At 35.8% G+C, this 15,120-nt stretch overlaps 1 protein-coding gene across 7 annotated transcripts in view; it reads left to right on the top strand.

Annotated features, from left to right (window-relative positions):
* The window catches only part of LOC106876178 (DNA repair protein RAD50), a 94,547-nt gene that overhangs the window by 42,246 nt on the left and 37,181 nt on the right, over positions 1-15,120 (top strand). For all 7 annotated transcript variants that reach the window (XM_014924614.2, XM_014924609.2, XM_014924612.2 and 4 more), the window contains 9 exons: positions 1,390-1,476; positions 4,144-4,236; positions 5,559-5,593; positions 6,263-6,353; positions 7,401-7,536; positions 8,930-9,043; positions 11,679-11,774; positions 12,501-12,654; positions 14,513-14,576. In XM_014924614.2, coding sequence (XP_014780100.1) covers positions 1,390-1,476; positions 4,144-4,236; positions 5,559-5,593; positions 6,263-6,353; positions 7,401-7,536; positions 8,930-9,043; positions 11,679-11,774; positions 12,501-12,654; positions 14,513-14,576 — 870 coding nt within the window. The remainder of the gene's footprint in view (positions 1-1,389; positions 1,477-4,143; positions 4,237-5,558; positions 5,594-6,262; positions 6,354-7,400; positions 7,537-8,929; positions 9,044-11,678; positions 11,775-12,500; positions 12,655-14,512; positions 14,577-15,120) is intronic.

Raw genomic sequence — 15,120 nt, 5'->3', positions numbered from 1 at the left:
TATATATATATATATATATATATATATATGTGTGTGTATGTGTATATTGGATTCTCTTGTCAGCTTCAACATATCAGTGTCTAACAACCAATAGTTGTGAGACTACCTAAACAGCTGCTTTGTTTTCATTGGTGAAGTTTTGTATAAAACCAGCCACACCACACTCTTTGGAAATGTTGATAGCAGAAAGGTGGTGCAAATGTTTGCCACAAACTCAATAAACAATGTACCTTAGGCTTATTTTGTCAGAGTTTTCCGTCTCCTAGGTTAGTTAACTTCACCTCAGCTTAGAGCCCAACACATTCAGTTATCTTGCATGAAAAGAAAAATCCAAGCTTGCACTACACATTTGTAATCTAGATATATGCACGGGAAAGGTGGCATTAGTTTGGCAAGAAAGAATAAAGTCAGATACATTTTGAATGCATCTTGTATAAAGGAAGTCATTCTTTGACTACAAGATAATATATAGCTGAGTGAAGCCTTTTTTTAGCAGTTAGTGCATTCAAAAACTGCTGCTATAAGCGATAAAGTATTTTTTGTAATCCAGGTACAAACATACTTTAGTAGAAGGTTTGAATTTTTATTCATAATTTATTTTTTTATTTATAAGATTTTGTTTGCCTCACTTAGTTGATTTAAACCAGTGGTTCCCAAACTTTTCCAGGCTGCCTCCCCCTTGACACACAGGCCACATTCCTAGCGCCCCCAAGCAACTGTATTTCACAAATAATACTTAACCTAATGAACCCATTATTTTGTTGCTTTTACATGAAGCGCTACCCCATTATTGCCCCACTTCAACTTGGAACTTTCCACCACCCACTTTGGGAACCTCTGATTTAAACTGTTTCTATTTCTATTTAGAATTTTGTGTTATACTATGTATGTATGGCTTTAAAAAACCGTTGCTACTACAGTATCAAAGTTTTCATGTTTGTGAATGTACTTTTACTCTCCAATGCTTAAATCCAGTATCTAGTGTTAAGCAGCTAATAGATAGATATTTCCATGGATTGACATAATTATTTTCATAGAGAGAAAAATGAGAGTTTATATAGAAACCTGATATTATTTTCTGTAGCTAGTAGATTAGGTCTGAAACATGTAAAATTGATGTGTGGCATAAATGAAAGCTTAGATATCATCTGACAAAAATTATCAACAAAGGAGAAAGTTGTTTTATAAATATGATCGCATCAATTAAGTTAAAAATCTGAATTTTCCTCTCTTTCCTGTATTCATAATTTAAATGGGAAATATTTAAAATTTCATTTGCTTTATCTAAAGATATTGTATTGTCTCCAGCAATTATATTCAAAGAAATACCATGCAGGTCTAATTCAGAACATCAAAATATAACTTTATTTTCATTTTTTTTGTTATTAGTAAATCGCGCCATGAAACCAGCATTATTCATCTTTTGGGAGAAATGCCACGTAATGATCTCCGTGGAACTTTGGAAGAATATGTGAGGTAAAAACCCTTTATATTTATACATATAGTAATTCTGTCATAGTGGAGAAGTTAATTTTTATCAGCCTTAGTGGAGAGGGTCGTTTTTAGGTTTCTGTCTAAACAAACAATTTAAATTGATTCTTTGTATTGCAAACCAAGTGTGAGAGTTGTGAGGATATTAAGTCATATAGAAATAGACTTTGAAGTGAGAGACCTAGAATCAGTTTTGAGTAAAAATTAAATAACATTAAATTAGAACTTACAGACTTCATCCTTGCGAAATTTTTTCGAAGTCAGGACATTGAGACAACAGCAGGTATGGCTGTATGGCAAAGAAAGTGGCTTTGCAAGTAAGTATGTGCTTCTAGGTTTGATTTTGTTGCATGGCTCTTTGGGTAAATGTCTTCTTTTATAGCCTTGGATTGGCCAATACCTTGCAAGTAGGATTTGGTAGATGCATGCTTGTGCGTGTGAATACACACAAACACACACATATCAGATGTCAACTGCAATGGAGTATGACTTGAAAGTTGTAAAAACTTTCCCTCACACGTATCATGCCTTCCACTGCCAGTCAGCATACAAAGATATTTTGGTTAACTAACACTAGTCTCAAAAGTCCATATTAAAGTTATACTTTTAAAATGTATATCCTAACAGCAGAAGGTACACATGGCATTCTGAAAAGTATCTATACCAGCACACATCCTTGTTTAACACCATTTGTCACTTGTAAGGCTGTCATCAACTTTCCATTGTCTTCTGCCTTGATGTGGCAAAATTTACTACACTGGAGAAGTAAACTTGTCAGGACATGTGTACATGACCATGAATCTCTTGAGTCCTTCATGACTGATAGTGTTCAGTGCATTTGTAAGGTCAATAAAGGTTGTGTTTAACAGCACAAACTGGCCCTTGGAAAATCTTAAGCAGCATCCACTTCGTTGCAAACATTTAGGCCGGGTAAGCCCTGAGGAAATATTATCTCGCCTGGAAACTGGTGAGAGTTGTGACAGGATGACCATCTGTCTGTAGAAAACTTGCCTCAACAAATTCTGTCTGACCCATGCAAGAATGGAAAAAATGGATTTTAAATGGTAAAGGTGATGACGGCAGTGCAGCCGCTGCTAAGTCGTTTGATTAATTCATTAAAAAAAAAAAAAGAGAAAAGAAAAATCTGATGCTGCTTCTAACTCATCTCCTGAAGTTAGTGTACTATGAACATCATGTCAACTGTATGTAGTATTTTTAGCTATATTTTGAGTTATTTAGATATATTTATATAGCAAAACCAATGGATGGCTCAGTCAGTTTTATTATTATCTTACTATATGGCAGCAAGCTGGCAGAATCATTAGCATGGCAGGCATAATGCTTAGTGGCATTTTGTCCATCTTTACATTCTGAGTTCAAATTCCACCAAGGTTGAATTTGCCTTTAAAGTTGATAAAATAAGTACCAGCTGAATACTGGGGGTCAACGTAATTGACTTATCCTCTCCCTAAAATTGCTGGCCTTGTACCAAAATTTGAACCCAGGTAGTGAGCTGACAGAATCGTTAGCAAAATTCTTTGTGACATTTCATCCGTCTTTATGTTCTGAGTTCAAATTCTGCCGAGGTCTAATTTGTCTTTCATCTTTTTGGCATTGATAAAATAATTACCTGTTGAGTACTGCTGTTGATGTAATCGACTAAACCTCATCCCCAAAATTTCAGGCCCTGTGCCTATAGTAGAAATGGTTATTATTATTATTTATTTATTTGTTCAAATATATTGAATTAATATATTTGCTGAATGTTGTCCCTGCAGTAAATTTAATCAATCCTGTGTTGTTAATCTTATACCTTTCTTTGTATATTTTATTTAAAATTTATTATATAATCATTTAGATAGATGACATATAGATGATGTGACTTCAGTTTAGCTATACAGTATAGCTGATGGTTCTAAAAAGAATTTGGTTACTGAATACTTGTTTAGTTTTTAATGTAGTTTTCTATAATATATATGTGAGTGTGTGTCCTTGCTGTACTCTAGAACAGGGGTTTTCAAACTTTTTGACTTGCGGACCCCTTTATATTTCAGGCTTTACCTTAGGGACCCCCTTATAAACGCTTATGAAATTTATACATAAATATTTGCTTAAAATAACATATATTTTTACATTTATTTATTTAACAGTATTTAACAAATAGGTTTATTGTCAATTAAAAGATTTCGATTAAAAAACACATAAAATCAAATTGCCCATAAAAAGTATTTGCTGTCCACGAACCCCCTGTCTTGTCTTTGCGGACCACAGTTTGAAAACCCCTGCTCTAGAAGACCCATCCTCCATAGCAGAAGTGTTAAGGCTGCATCCTCTGGTGAAGAGGATTGGCCAAGAGTCTTCTGCTGGTCCCATGTAAAAGTGCTCATGCTGGTGGCTCTTTAAAAGCATCCAGCACACACTGTAATGAGGTTGGCATTAGGAAGGGCATTCAGCCATAGAAACCAAGTTATATCAAACTGGAACCTAGTTCAGCTTCCCAGTTTGCCACTTCTGGTCAAACCATCCAACCCAATGCAGCATGGAAAATGGATGCTAAAGGATCATATTGATCACGCACACACGCACACACACACACACACACACACACATTATCTATGAATCAAACATTGATATTTTTCAAATTTTCTGCAGCAAACAGTCAATTAGTGTCCAAAAGTCAACTGAAAAGTTGGATAAACTAAGGCAAGACTTGTCCAGTAAAGAAACTCAGAAGAGAATGCTCTTGTAAGTTGGTGTATTTTGTTTTGTTTTTAACCTTTTTATCTTCATTGAATATATGTAGTTGAGTTTTTGTTCTTGATTGATAGCAGTTAATATTAACTTTGAATTGTTGAAGACTAGAAATGGGATTTTGAAAGATGCTGTGGACAGGCAGAATTTCAAGAGTATAATTTTGAAGAGAAATCTTGAACAAAGTGTTCAATACAGAATGGACATACCTTTTACTATTTGGTATGATATAGAATGTACTTGTGTCAGGAAGGGTCATTAAATGCTTAGAACCCTTCATAATGTTAACTACTCAACCCAACCATCTGACTAATTAGCAAACCTCTGTTCACCAACTAACTATAACTAAAACCCATCTGATACACTGTGTTCGCTTTCTGCTTTTTCTCTTATGCAACTTCTCTCTCTACTCATAGCCAATTTAACAGCACAAACTATTCCAAACCAGCATCAACCACTGAAAAATATGGCTTTAAGAAAATAGACTAACTTAAAGAAGTGCCTATATAATCCATAATTTTCTTATGAGCAACACTGAAAAACATCATTTACAGCCACCATACTCAACAAACAAACACTACATACACACACATGCATACATGTGGTTGACATGCACGCACACTCACACACGCATCTATGAGACAAAGACCAGCCAAGTAAAGAAAGCCAAATTACACTGTCTATAGCAAGTTCTCATCTCCTGGCATATCTTGCACCATCGTTGGTTTCCTATATGTAGTAACTTCGGGTTATACTTATGAAATTACTTGGAATTAGTTTTCCACTTTTGTACCTATTACACTGTGTAACATGATTTTTATCCTTGGGTAGCAACTATTATTTCTTATTTGCTTACCCCTAGAAGTTATGAAAAATGGCTAATATTTCCTTCAAATTTTGCTTTTGTTACATTTAATCCTGCCAAACACATGACTGTGATGCTCCTACACTACTCCTGCTCATGATCAGAGATGCACATATTATCAGCCACTAAGTGACATGCTCAAGTGGTTATAGTCAAGCAAATCTGTGATATTGAGCAGAATATTAGCTATAATCATACTTCTACTTCAGCAACTTAAAATTGAATCCGTCTGAAGTGTAATGAAAAATAAGTCAGTTTCAAAACATTGATGTCCAGGTCACAAAAGCAAAATTTGAAGGGAATTGTAGTCATTTCCTTTGATTTCTAAATAGGAGCGAAAGGAAATAACACTTACTGACCAAAGACAAAAAGAAAAAGTTGTTTTACTGTTATTTTATAAACATTTAAAAAAAATTTTATCTTATTAAATTTACATTTTCATTTCATGCAGAGAAGATATGCGGAAAAGAGAGAATGAATTAAAAAGTGAGTAAAAATGTTTTGTTTCCATAACAGCATATAACAATGACAATGTGTTGGATTGGCAGAATTAGCTGAGCATTCGGCAAAATGCCATGAGATTTTAATTACCACCTTTCATGTTCTGAGTTCAAATCTTAAAAGAATCTAATGTGTTCAAAGTTGACTGTGACAGGATTTGAACACAGAATGTTAAGACCTGTAACTAAATAATGTGAAGCATTTTCTCCAATGTCTTAACAATTTTGTCAAACCACTGCCTTAATCCATTCCTCAGTAACAACACCAACAATTACCATTCTTCATGGTTGTTTGATCTGCTAAAAGTAGCATTCAAATCTCCCTCATATCACACTCTACCATTTTAAGAAAAGAGGCAACACAGATTTTGTAGTCCTAAGTAAACTATTCCTGAAAAAAGACAGGTGGGTTACAAACGGGATCCTTATCATCATAGGTCTGCTCAATCAACTCCATCTGGTTGCTAATGTAAGTTGATAGAGTCACCACTGTCCAAGTTAGCAAATTTTTATTCAGAATTATTACCCTCCTAAACAGATCAAAGATCACATCTCACTCATACATTTTTTTAAAATTTTTTTTTTTTAAGCATACATGATATTTCAAATCGCTTGTTTCCCTAACTTACTTTTCTTTTGGTGACTTTTTCTGCAGAGCTGGAAGAAAAGCTGCAAGATGCTTGTGGAGAGGACACTTTTGAAGATAGCTTACAGAACATACAGCTAAAGCTCACTCAAGTGCAAGAGTAAGATCACTTTAAGGTTATCTCTACAGATTTTCTGTTGAAATTATATTAATATACTTTGTAGTATATTCTAGTTACATAACAAAATAGTGTCCATTCCAGTCATTAAGATCATTTTGTTTTTTCAGTTTACTGGGATAGTTTATTTATTTACCACTCAAGTACTGGGGTTGGTACAATCATTTGTTCCACATGCAGTTTCTAGCCACTTAGCTAAATTTGAAATAATTATCCCTGGAGACAGTCGTCTGACAGTTTTACAAATTAGAGCATCTAAAAAAATGCCTTGCACTATTTGTTCCAGTTCTCTACCTTCTGTGTTCAAATCGCATCAAAGCCAACTTTTCCTTTCATCCCTTTGGGCTCAGTAGGGTTGATGTAATTGCTTAACACTCTCTCTTCAAAATAACTGGTCTTGTGCCTAAATTAGAAACCATTATCACCTATCAGCAATATAATTATGAATGCTTTTATGCACCACAAATCCTAATGAGATATCCTCTCAAGGTAAATAATGCAGTTACCTGTGTTCTAATTCATGATCCACGCTAAATTGAAGGTCAAGATTACCGTTTGGTATTAATACTGCTTCTGTTGCTATTAATTCTTCTTTAATCAGCCCACTGGCTATTTGCAACGCCAGTTCCTGAATAGACACTGAGATTCTATATATAATTGATGGGAAATTCAGCTGTTAATGAGCAGTTGGGCATCTGTTACTGAGGAATCCATAGCAAGGTGAAATCACATGATGTGGCAGCCATAACAGTTGATGCTCATCTGTCAATAATATAATTATGAGTGCTTTTATGCACCATGAGTCCTTATGTGAGATCCTCTCAAGGTAAATAATGCAGTAATCTGTGTTTTAACACAAGCTCTATTTAAAGCTGGAGATCAAGATTATTATTGTTAATAGGCTGAATCATTGGAGCATAGGCCTTGTGTTTGTGTATGTCTGTAATCAATCAACTATATCTTTTCAATTTATAATTTTGTGATATGATAATTTATGGTTTATTTTTTTTCTTTTAACCTTTTGTAAAGCCTACGTGGGTCTTTAACGGGTTCAGAACATTTTTACAAGAAATTTGTTGTTGACCTGAAGAAAGATAGTCCATGTTGTCCGTTATGTCATCGAGGCTTTGAACAGGAGCAAGAAATTCGGGAATTAATATTAGAGGTGAGTTTCCCTGTAATTCCAGCTTATTCTGCCCAATCTGTGAAAAATCCTCATCTCAAAGACATTTACTTTTCCCTTTCTCTGTATATTGTCCGAATGTTTGCCTTATAGAGGACAATTGGTATAATATGACAGTTTATATTATACCAACTGAACAGTCCTGATCTTGTTGGCTTGTAGGTGCTGGTACTGTGCATAAAGCACTTGTGCCAGTGCCATGGAAAAGCACCTGTACCAATTCTGTGCAAAAGCACCCATTACACTCTGTAAAGTGGTTGGCAATCTCCATCTTCATCCATTCTCCTTTCACACTCATGAATTTACTCACCTATCCACCCATCCTGTCCAGGCTTCTGTACTACTTCTTTCGTATTCACCTTCCCGTAACTTGAGGGTATACCATGACACATTTTCTCCTTCATTTTCTTTTCCAACTGGGGTAGCCATATATCTACAGCAAGACCCCTGTTTTTGACCTTCTCTCATACTTTAACCTCTCATCACCTGGCGTAAAGCCACCTCTGTCAGTACTACACCACCTCAATTGAGGGTGCATGTCACAAATATATGTGACAAGTGTCATGTTGCATGGTGCTGAAGCCTGGGTGATGGATGCAGACAATCTAAAGTGACTGAAGAACTGAATATTGGCCATTGTCATTTTTATGTGAAAACAAGCAAAATTGAGGTAAGGAAGAATTTGGAGCATCACAAGTATTAGTAGGAAGGTCAATTGGGCTGATATGGACTTGTAATGTGAATGCCAAGTGAAAAAGTTTTTCAAATTGAAGTGTGTGATGGAAATTTTCCATCAGTAACCTTGTATTTCAAGTGTCAGACATCTTCAAGTGTGTGTGTGTGGATATGTTCCAAAGGAATGAGTGAGTTGTGTACATGTCTTGTATTTTTCTGGATCATTGTTTGTGAGATACATCTATCACACATCCATTTTTGTCCAAATGGAAACCTCTCACAGTAGTGGTTGATCCAGTTGTATTTCACTTTATAAACAGCTTTATTAGTGGTTCATCCATTCTTTTGTTTCAAGAAGGAAAGCATATTAAGATTATTTTATTTCTTCTTTTTTTAAAGAAATACTTTTGATATATTTTCTTCCTTTGTATGAAAAAATGAACTAATAATTTCATTGTTTATATAGAAAATGTTTCTTTTTATTTGTTAACATTAGAGAGTAGTTTTAGTAGATATATCACAAAAAACTTGAGAATATAGTGAGGTCAGACTTAGGGATGTAGGGATTTTTGGCCTCTTACAGAAGATGACAAATAGTGACATGCTGCATTGAAGACCTGTCCAACCTACATCACCATAGAATAATGGGTTTTGCAATGCTTCTTAATTATCATGACATTTCCTTTCTTTTATCTTGTAGCTTGAGAATAAATTACGGATGGTCCCATCTAAACTGCGTAAAAGTGAGGGAGACCTTGAACAATACCAGAATGAATATGACACTCTACAACAGTTGAAACCAATTAAGGAAAATGTAAGTTTTTCACATACATTTCTGTAATGTTGCAGTCTTGTTATTGTTGCTTTGGAACTTCAGATTTACTCAATGAGAACTGATAGGCAGAAGCAGTGTTGCATGGTTTAGTAATTTGCTTCCCAACCGTATGGTTTTGTGTTCAGTCCCACTGCATGGCAACTTGGACAAGTTTCTTCCATTATAGCCCCAGGCCAACAAAAACCTTGAGTTAATTTAGTAGACGGAAACTGAAAGAGACCCATTATACATGAATGATGGAAGGCAGTGGGGGGGGGGACTGAAATAAGTGCAAGAATTGCAGGTGTTGGTGTAGTAAAAGAACCAGTTTCAGCATTCGGTCATCAGAAGAAGGAAGGTAGGTGTAAAAGCTAAACTCACTATCCTCAATTCAGTGTTTGTTCCTACTCATATCTATGGTCGTGAATCTGGGGTAATGACCAAAGGAATACAATTGCGAGTAGAAGTGGCAGAAATGGGGTTCCTTCGAAGGGTCTTTGGAGTAATGTCACTTGATAGAGTGTATAGCACAGAGATCAGAGAGGTGTTCCAAGTACAACTAATACTTCTCCAAATTGAGAGATCGCATCTCCAATACAATGGACATGTGGTTAGAATGACTCAGGAAAAAATTGCTGGACAGGTTTTACTGGCAAAACCAACTGGCAGGAGACCCAAGGATAGACTGCAGACAAAATGGTTGGATAACATCCATGAGCTCAGTTGCTCTTGCTTGTGGGTCCAGCCTGGTTCAATTGGAGATGGTTACTTCTGACAGGAGCCGATGGAAGGCGGGCTTGAGGAATCTACCCTGACGACCCTCTCGGGAATAAGCAGATAAGATGTATTTATGTATGTGTGAGTGTGAATATTTATGTCTTCTTGTCTTGATACCATGTGATAGTTGCAAATGATTGTCATGGTCGTAGAAGCAGTCATTCATTGTCAATATTCTGCAAAAGCTTGTCCGGGCATGGGGGAAATATTAACTTGCCTGAGAACATGTGAGGGTTGGTGACAGGAAGAACACCTCGCTGTAGAAAATCTGTCAATAAACTCTGTCTGACCCATGCAAGTATGGAAAAATGAACATTTAAAAAATAATGAACCAACACTTCCAACATCTTTAGATGTTAGAAGTGATAAACCAACACTTTAGCATCTGCCTTCCGTGCTGGCATGGGTTAGACAGGAGCCTGCACCAGACTTCTGTGTCTGTTTTGGCAGGGTTTTTACAGCTGGATGCCCTTCCTAATACCAGCCACTTTACAGTATGGACTGAATACTTTTTACGTGGCATCAGCACTGGTAGGACCACCAAGTAACTTGCAAGACAAAGATCCTTTGAGAGGGGAGCAGGCATTGGAGGAAGTGATTCCCCTTCTTCTCTCAAAGGATCATTGTCTTGCAAGTTACTTGGTGACCCTGCCAATGCTAAGATACTTTCATTATCTTCAATTGATATGAAAATTAGTGGAAACATTTAGGTACTGTGGAAATTTAACATATCAAAGATAGTTCACAATGAAATTTGAAGTTCAAAACATTAATGTTGAACATAATTATGTTTTCAAGTCCATGAGTTTGTATTGTTTGTGCAGCTCCAAGTAAGTCGAAATTGAATAGACAGATGATGAAAGGCATTTCAGCTATGACCATCTTGTCTTTTTTTTTATTAATCAAAGAGTATCTAGAACTTCATTATCTAATGTATCTTTCCATTTTTAAGATGACAAAGTGTAATTTAAGGGAGATTTGGATGCTATTTCTTCAAAAGGGAAGTGGCTATGTAAAAGCTTTTTGTTGGCTTGTGCATATGTGTTGTTATTGTTACTGTTGAGCAAGCCCAGTCAGTTCTTCACAGAAAGAGATAGCTGAATGTTTAGAAACAATTTGACATACGTCCATATAAGATGTTCAATGTCGTTTTGCATCAGACTTTTCTCTTTAATCAGTATTTTACTCCGACTGTCTTGTTTTTATTGTGGGTTCCAAAATGTGATCTTTACTTTAAAGACAGTAAAGTGTTTGCTAAGAGAATTTTCTGCCTTGTCAAACAAGTGAAATGACCACATAGAAACTCCACCACATATGTATGAGTCTATATGAAAAATGATTATATTTTTTTGAATAATATGTCTCTAAATGTCTGTATTTTTCACATGCACTGACACCGTTTTAAAGGCATATGGAACATTTTAAGATTTGGCCAGCATATACTGTAGGTTGAGTGACTTCATAGATCCTTCATTAGTTCCAGTGTATGAAATGTATGTGTGTCTTCATCATCATCATCATTTAGTTCTGTTTTTCATGCTGGCATGGGTTAGATGGTCTGACTGGCACTGGTAAGCCAGAGAGCTGTACCAGTTTCCATTCTTATTTGACTTGGTTCCTATGGCTGTGTAGTGTAGTTGATGCCTTTTACATGTCACTGGTATAGGTGCCATTTATGTGCCACCGGTACTGGTCACAACTATGATTTCACTTTGCTCAGAAAGTCTTCTCAAGCATAGCAAATTGTGAAAGGTCTCAATCACTTGTCATCTTGAATAGCATATTTTCTAAAAGCAATTTTTTTTGCTTAAAATTGTAATATTGTTCACAATAATTTCTGTTCTTTTTCAATTTCTAGCTGACTCTTCTTTCTACAACTGAACTACCTGACATTAAAAATAAGTTAGACAGTACCAACAATGCTATTGTGAAACTGAACAAAAGTATTCAAGAGGTTTGTACAGTTTATTTTGAAATACAAAACTAAAATTGATAGTTGGATACAGTAGATACATAGACAAGCAGGATGGGAAGATTAATACAAATTGTTTTCTTTACTATTTTAAAATTTACAATCACAAATGGGATAGTTTGTTTTATTATTTTTTAACCATTATTTATTTCAACATATTAATTATTCACTGGGTGAACTACAAGTTATACAGACAAATATAATCAGTTATATGTAAAGAAAATGCAAAAGAAATATGTTTAGGCAGAGAGGTATATAGCATAACAATTTCTTTTAGATATTGGTTTGAAATTTTTGCCACGAGGCCAGCAATTTTGGGGGAAGGGCTAAGTTGATTAGATTGACTCCAGTGCTCAACTGGTACTTATTTTATCAACCCCAAGTGGATGGAAGGTAAAGTCAACCCCAGCAGCATTTGAACTTGGAACATAAAGACAGACGAAATACCATTAGGCATTTCACCCCACGTGCTAATGATTCCACCAGCTTTTAGATAATGCTGGCTATAATGGTTAGTAGTCTAAAACACAGTCAAATAATGACTTCTTATTTAGGGGAAAAATTTTGATTTGGTTTTATTTGTTAAATTTCTGGTTTATATTTAGTTGATATTCTAATTAAGTAACAGAATGAGAGTGGAATTCAGATTTAACGACACATTGAACACATTAATTCTACCCCTAAAGGCCTATATTCTATAACTTATAGGCAGAAGAAGACCAGCAAGACCTTATGAGTGATGAGTCCATGGCTAAAAGTATCCTGCCCGATATCCTCATGATTGATCGCTATCTTGCTGAAGTGAAAGAACTCAACAAGAAGTCAAGGATCCAGAAATCATTGATATCTGATGTAGATATGGGTAAGCTTCATGTTTCATTCTTTGCATTAGCTGCACATGTAGAAGCCAATTGTGCAATTTCAGAGCATCTTAAATGGGTTTTCACTCTTGTGTATCTGAATATGGGGTTGTGCATTTAAAATGCATTGGTTATCTAGTGTTGCATTGTTTGACTGTGTTGAGGTGTTGTATCATTGTCAAGGGGATGATGATGCTGTATTAATCTTGGTGTGAGATAAAGCTGGCTGTGTGTATTAACAACAAAAGCGATCTTGTCAGAATTACAACAAAAGCGACCTTAAGAGAAGGCTATATTTGTATACACACATATATTTTGAAAATCCTCACTGGTAACGAGACTAGGATGTAGAAATGCACTTAACTGTATTTGCTCAGCCATTTATTATCTGGAAAGTGAGAGATGAAAAGATACAAATTCCTTGAAACTTGTTAAGGCTCTTTTCTTGTCTTTTTTTTTTGTGAGAGCTGAGATCTGTTCTGCTTGAAATGCAGTTAATGATCTGCTGTGATTTAGGTGCCAGAACTCTTTAACTAGTGAAAAAGGGTGTGAATTTCAAGAACATTTGAGATGATGGTCATGACATCACTTCAAGATGATTGTATTTATTCCCCTTTAAATTTGGGTGTTCTGTTAAAACAAACTTGACTACAGTAGATACCACGAGAGAAACTGGAATAGGCTTTTGGTGCAAAATGCATGCTTGTTAATATCACTAGAGGGGAAATAAATCTCCACCAACTCAAACACCAAGGCCACCAGATCACGTGATTTCAACCTTCTTTGCTTTTATTGATGATGGATGCTCAACTGCTGGAGTTGGTGGAGATTTGTCTCCCTGCTAGTGAGACCAAAAGCCTATACAAGAGTTTCTCTCATGGTATCTACCACAGTAAAGTTTGTTCTAACAGAACTCCCACATTGCTAAAATATATGTTTCAAGATGATTGGTCGATTCTTAGGTTGTCCATGTGAAAATGCTGTGGCTCACTCATGACAATCATCATCATCATCATCGTTTAACGTCTGCTTTCCATGCTAGCATGGGTTAGATGATTTGACTGGGGACTGGCAAACCAGATGGCTGCACCAGGCTCCAATCGGATCTGACAGAGTTTCTACAGCTGGATGCCCTTCCTAACGCCAACCACTCCGAGAGTGTAGTGGGTGCTTTTACGTGCCACTGGCACAAGGGCCAGTCAGGCGGTACTGGCAACAGCTACACTCAAATGGTGTTTTTCATGTGCCACCTGCACAGGAGCCAGCCCAGCGGCATTGGCAATGACCTCACTCAAATATTTTTTTCACGTGCCAGTAAAGCTACACTGGTAATGATCATGCTCGAATGGTGCTCTTAGCACTCCACTAGCACAGATGCCAGTCATCAAATTTGATTTCGATTTCACTTGCCTCAGACAATCTTCAAAATGAATCCTAGTCACCAGAAAATGGAGGGATGTATGAAAACTGAATGTAGACATCTTGAAATTTACAAATAAATCTAAATAAAAGCAACAGAAAGCCATAAAAGAAAACATTGAGACTTAAAATATTTTGAAGGGAGAGGGGAAACAAAATTATAATCACAATTTTGTACTTGCATCTTCAAGTACGATAAATGTTCTAATGCTTGTTAAAACATCAGAGACAAGATCTCCACTTGGATGGTCTGTATCCCATACCAAACCAATACTTACAACGAACAAATAATTTCGTGTTAAGAGTTCAAATCCCTACAACTTTATAAATGTGATATTTATTGTACTGTGCATAGAATACACTAGCTAGCTGTTATTTAATCTAATGTGAAAGCTTTTGCTTTTAACACAACTGCTTATATTTCTTTTCCTTACTTGAAAGATTCCCTTGGTGATCGCAGTCTTGAGGATGTGTCTAATGAAAAAGACACCATACAGTCCAAGTTGTAAGTTATGTATATCGTTTACATATGTTTATTGTTTCATTTAGTGATTGAACTCATTTAACAGTCACAATACAAAAATATCAGTCATTATAGTGTTTTCTCATTTTCTTAATTCCATAAGCACATTTCAATTCTAACTTTCCCCTTTTTCCACAGTAGGAGGTACTCTAGACACATTTGTAAATCATAGGAGCTTGTCAGTCCTTTTGAAAACTTACCTCAGAGACAATATTTTTTTTGTTTTTTTGCTAAGTGTATTCACTGAAAGTAGCATAGTGCTTTAAAATTGTTCAGGTAGCTTCTTTGATATTAATCCGTGAAAACAATAAGCCTATATCAAAGATAATATTGTATAATGTTATATCTGTATGGTAAGAAGCTTGCTTCCCAACCACATGGCTCTGGGTTCAGTCCTACAACTGTGTGGCATCTTGAGAAAGTGTCTCTTATTACAGCCCTGGGCTGACCAAATCCTTGTGAGTAGATTTGGTAGATGGAAACTGAAAGAAACCTGTTTTCCCTCTCTCTCTCTCTCTCTCTCTCT

The sequence above is a fragment of the Octopus bimaculoides genome, chromosome 1, assembly GCF_001194135.2.
Source record: "Octopus bimaculoides isolate UCB-OBI-ISO-001 chromosome 1, ASM119413v2, whole genome shotgun sequence".
In the NCBI taxonomy this organism is placed as follows: domain Eukaryota; kingdom Metazoa; phylum Mollusca; class Cephalopoda; order Octopoda; family Octopodidae; genus Octopus; species Octopus bimaculoides.
Note: the sequence above shows the minus strand (reverse complement) of the source record. Positions and strands in the feature narration are given on the sequence as shown.